The following is a 4,202-nucleotide window of genomic DNA, read 5'->3' as shown; positions in this document are numbered from 1 at the left end:
GCCGCTCGGCCGGCCCTGTCTTAAACATTTTTAAGTGTACAGATCAGAGGTGTTAAGTATATTCACATTGTTGTGCAATGGATATCTAGAACTTTTTCATCATTCAAAACTGAAACTCTGTACCCATTGACCCCTAATTCTCCCTCTCTCTGCCCCTCAGCCCTTAGCAACCCACCTTTTTATTTTGTTTCTATGATTTTGACCACTTTAGATAGTTCATGTAAGTGGAATCATAAATAATATTTGTACATTTGTAACTGGCTTATTTTTCTTAGTATCATGCTCTCAAGGTTCATCCAAGTTGTAGCATGTGTCAGGATCTCTTTTTTGTTAATTTTTTACTGGGGAACAGTGTGTTTTTCCAGGATCCATCAGCTTCAAGTCAAGTAGTTGTTTCAATCTAGTTGTGGAGGGCGCATCTCAGTGGCCCATGTGGGGATCAAACGGCAACCTTGGTGTTATGAACACTGCGCTCTACCACATTGAGCTAACCGGCCGCCTCCAGGATCTCTTTTTTAAGGCTGCATAATATTCCAATGTATATATCATGTTTTCTTTATCATTCATCTGTCAATGGACATTTCCATTTAGCAGAAATAATTTTTAAATGAAGTTAGTGAAGTTGTAGCCAAAGGAAATTTAAGTTATATCAGAGTCAAAAACTTATCTTCGAGAACATAAGAATGAAACCCTCTTCATTACTATAATAATTATCTAAATCAGTGTCTTAATGGGTAACTGTTGGCATGTGGGCGAGACTGTTGCGCCAGACTTTTGAATTTTAGGATGTTTTGGTGGCTCCACCCCGAAAAGCCAACAGCATTCTTCACCCAACCAGAAATGCCTTCCACAGTTCCTGCCTCCTAGGGTATCTGGTACCATTCCTGGTATTAATTTTATTTCTGAGAAACCTTCAGTATAAAGCTATTTACTAGAACTTGTCATAAATATATATTTTCCTGATTAATGTTTTGGTTAAAAAATAGAGCCAATTTATGGACCTGTTGGTTTTTATATCAGTTAATTTCATGGAGTTACAATGATTGTTTGTCTCTATTGTTGAAACCAGAAAGGAAATTGCATGAATTTTTTTCTTTATTCCACAAGGACCCGTTAATTGTCAAGTGTTCCTGAACCTGTCAGTGACCACGTGGCTTAGTTGGTGTTGTTCATGTCCTAGCAGAGACAGTCACATGGTGCGTGGTCTGATGGTTCTTTTTTCCCAAACTTTCCCTCTGCTTCCCTCTCAGCACTCCTGTAGGAAGCATGTTGATGGCACTTCAGAGGTACTATGGTGAGACCGTTCAGGAGAGAAAACAGAAGGATCGAAAAGCACTCGAGGAGCTGAAACTGGAAGAATGGTAAGGAACAGGTTGAGACTAGGGTATTTGACTTTCCTAGCAGCAGGCCTTAGATAGTGGTGTTCTCTTAACCCAAGTACTCTAAACTGCCACTCAATTCAAAGAAGAGTTTATTTTTACTAAGTCCTTCAACTTGTACCCTACCTGGTCTTTTCATCTTTAGTTAAGTAGAATGGAAAAATGAAAGACACTAATTTTATTTTTATCCTGACGAGGATCTTTTCTTAGATACATTTTTTTTTAACCTTAAAGTGTAAATTTCATTTTGTTGCATATTTTTGCTTTTTCTATTTTTTTTTTAACTGCATATGGAAACTATGTAAAGAAAATGCACAGCAATCAGTGAACTTACTGGCTTTCTTGGAAAGGTGATACCCCGGTTTGCATGTACATCTATAAACAATACCAGACATGCTTTGACTCCACATTCAAAGCTTCTGCTTCTTGCTGTGGGTGCAGAGGAATTAGGTAGCTATAGTAGCTGTGCATGGACTGGAAGCCACTGAGGAGAATGAGAACTTGCACCTGTTCCATCTAGTCCTCCCCTGGGGTACAGTAGTCAGACTGATACCAGACTTCACGCTGATTCTTATTAAGATCAACATAATAGGCTGCCATCTAGCTTTCATGGTTCAGTTTCCTGGCTACCTAAAACGACATCTGCTGCAGCTGCTGCATTGGTAGTTGAGTAGATATGCAGTCATTTTATTCTAGGTTTTACTTGAAACGCCCATTTGTCTCACACAAACGCACACACGCACACACACACACACACACACACACACACATATGCGCGGAAATTCTTAGTATCTATAAATCTGCTTTCCAAGGATTTATGTGCTATAGAAAAAAAACACATTGATTTTGGAGCCCATGAAACCTTGAAAACAGGCTTAAACCCTAGCTAGACTATTAATTAGTTTTATGATCATAGATATTTTTCTTAACTTTAAGCCCTCAGTTTTCTCAGCCATTCTAAGGGCAGAAATCACACCACTATGCTCAGTATATGTTTGTTTCATTCCTTTCTCGTTTCTGTTCTAAGAGCATGGAGGAGATATGCAGATATGTAGGTTCTAGGAAAAAGTACTTAAAATTCTGAATTCCAGCATACATTTTAATATTATGGAGCATTAAAAGCATGAAAGCATTAGCTTATTTCTAGTTCTTAGGTATCATAAAAGACTTCTTTTTTTAAAGATAAGCTTTGAGAAAGGAGTTAACAAGGTAAGGAAATATATTGGCTATTGACTCTGATATAGGAAGTTATGGGAGAATTAACATTTGGAAAAATAAGAACAAATAATTTTATTTCAATAAAAAAAGGAAACCAGAAAAAGAAAACTAGAGAAAGTTGATCAGTTATTTAGAGATGGAAAAATCTCAAGAATGGGTAAAAATAAAAACAATTAATTATAGTAATGACAATACTTTGGAAGAAGGAAATAGTACCAAAAATGTATAGGATATAAATATATATATGTGATGTTTCTAAGGAGAGTTAATAGTTAAGAACCTTGTATCTGTCTGCCTCTTTCCTTGAAAATAACTAACTATAGGGAAATCAAAGTGAGAGTCTAAAATATTGTCTTAGTGAACAGAAAACATAGAATACTGGCTATAGAGATATGGAAGAAGAAACGGTCACATCTGGTTATAAAGAGTTGAGAAGAACGTCATAGGTGATTCTGATAATCACTTAAAGAAAGGAAGACAGTAACACTTGATTTAGAAAAAAGAACAGTATTTAGAAATTAGATTTTAAATCCTTCTAAATATACATCTATAGTGTTGTCTTCTTTGATTTTTTTTTTTGTACCGAGATTATCATTGTTATAGCCTCTGTGAGGTTCCTACAAGGTCTAGCAACAGAGTTTAACAGAGTGGCAGGGGTTTCACATCCCCTGGACCCTGAGTGCATGAGGGCAGCCAGGGTACAGGGATCACACCTTAGCTCAGGGAATTTCAGCTCCTGTTTGTCACCCCTGCAAGGACTCTGAAATATGGTATGGATCAGAGCTGCTGCCACAGCAATGTCCATTTTGGTACTATCAGAGTTCTAGTTGGCTTGTGAGTGAGACAGGTTAGGAGAGAGAAGAAAGTCATTGTCTTTGAAGTGCAAAGAGCAGTGTTTGCTCATAAGTTGCAGAGAGAATAAGACAAATGCTACTTAAAAAAAAAATCTAAGAACTAAAGAAACAGAGCAGTACGTGATATATCCTTTTTGTTCTTTGATTACAGGAAAGCCAGACTACAATTTACTGAGCTGCTTCCTGAAGAAATTGAAAGTAGCCTACAGAAAAATCGATCCACGGATGATGCTAAGAAAATTGAAGCACTACTAAATCTTCCTAGAAACCCCTCATCAACAGATAAGCAAGACAAGAACTGAAAATGTTCTGGACTTGAAACTCATTGGAGAATTGAAGCGGGGCTATGTTGCCATGTCTATTGAATGCCCCAGTAGCCAGGCTGCTCCTTGGTTAGCCTGCTGACAGTTGTAAGCACTGGCACCTGTAGTGGCAGTGACTTGCTAGCATCCTTTTTTTAAACCAAGAATTGGGCCATTGTACTCTCACTTTACTTATTTTTAAATTTAAATACATACTTATATCTATATTGATCAGTCTGTATATTTGACATTATATCTATATTCACACACACACACACACACACACACACACACACACACACACACACACACTGAGGTCGGACAATTAAGTTCGTGAACTTGTTGCCATGATGCTGCTAACCTTTTTTGATATCAGAGGGATTGATTATTCATTATGAATTTGTACCAACTGGACAAACAGTTAACCAAGTTTACTATTTGGAAGTGCT

The 4,202-nt window shown here is 37.3% G+C and overlaps 1 protein-coding gene across 3 annotated transcripts in view; it reads left to right on the top strand.

Moving 5' to 3' along the window:
- The window catches only part of TIMMDC1 (translocase of inner mitochondrial membrane domain containing 1), a 35,033-nt gene extending 31,049 nt beyond the window's left edge, over positions 1–3,984 (top strand). For all 3 annotated transcript variants that reach the window (XM_019650348.1, XM_019650355.1, XM_019650361.1), the window contains 2 exons: positions 1,251–1,361; positions 3,603–3,984. In XM_019650348.1, coding sequence (XP_019505893.1) covers positions 1,251–1,361; positions 3,603–3,753 — 262 coding nt within the window. In that variant the 3' untranslated portion in view covers positions 3,754–3,984. The remainder of the gene's footprint in view (positions 1–1,250; positions 1,362–3,602) is intronic.
- Positions 3,985–4,202: the final 218 nt, after the last annotated feature.

The sequence above is a fragment of the Hipposideros armiger genome, unplaced genomic scaffold (genome assembly GCF_001890085.2).
Source record: "Hipposideros armiger isolate ML-2016 unplaced genomic scaffold, ASM189008v1 scaffold_8, whole genome shotgun sequence".
Taxonomy (NCBI): domain Eukaryota; kingdom Metazoa; phylum Chordata; class Mammalia; order Chiroptera; family Hipposideridae; genus Hipposideros; species Hipposideros armiger.
The sequence above is the reverse complement of the archived record's forward strand: the minus strand, read 5'-3'. Positions and strand labels throughout refer to the sequence as shown.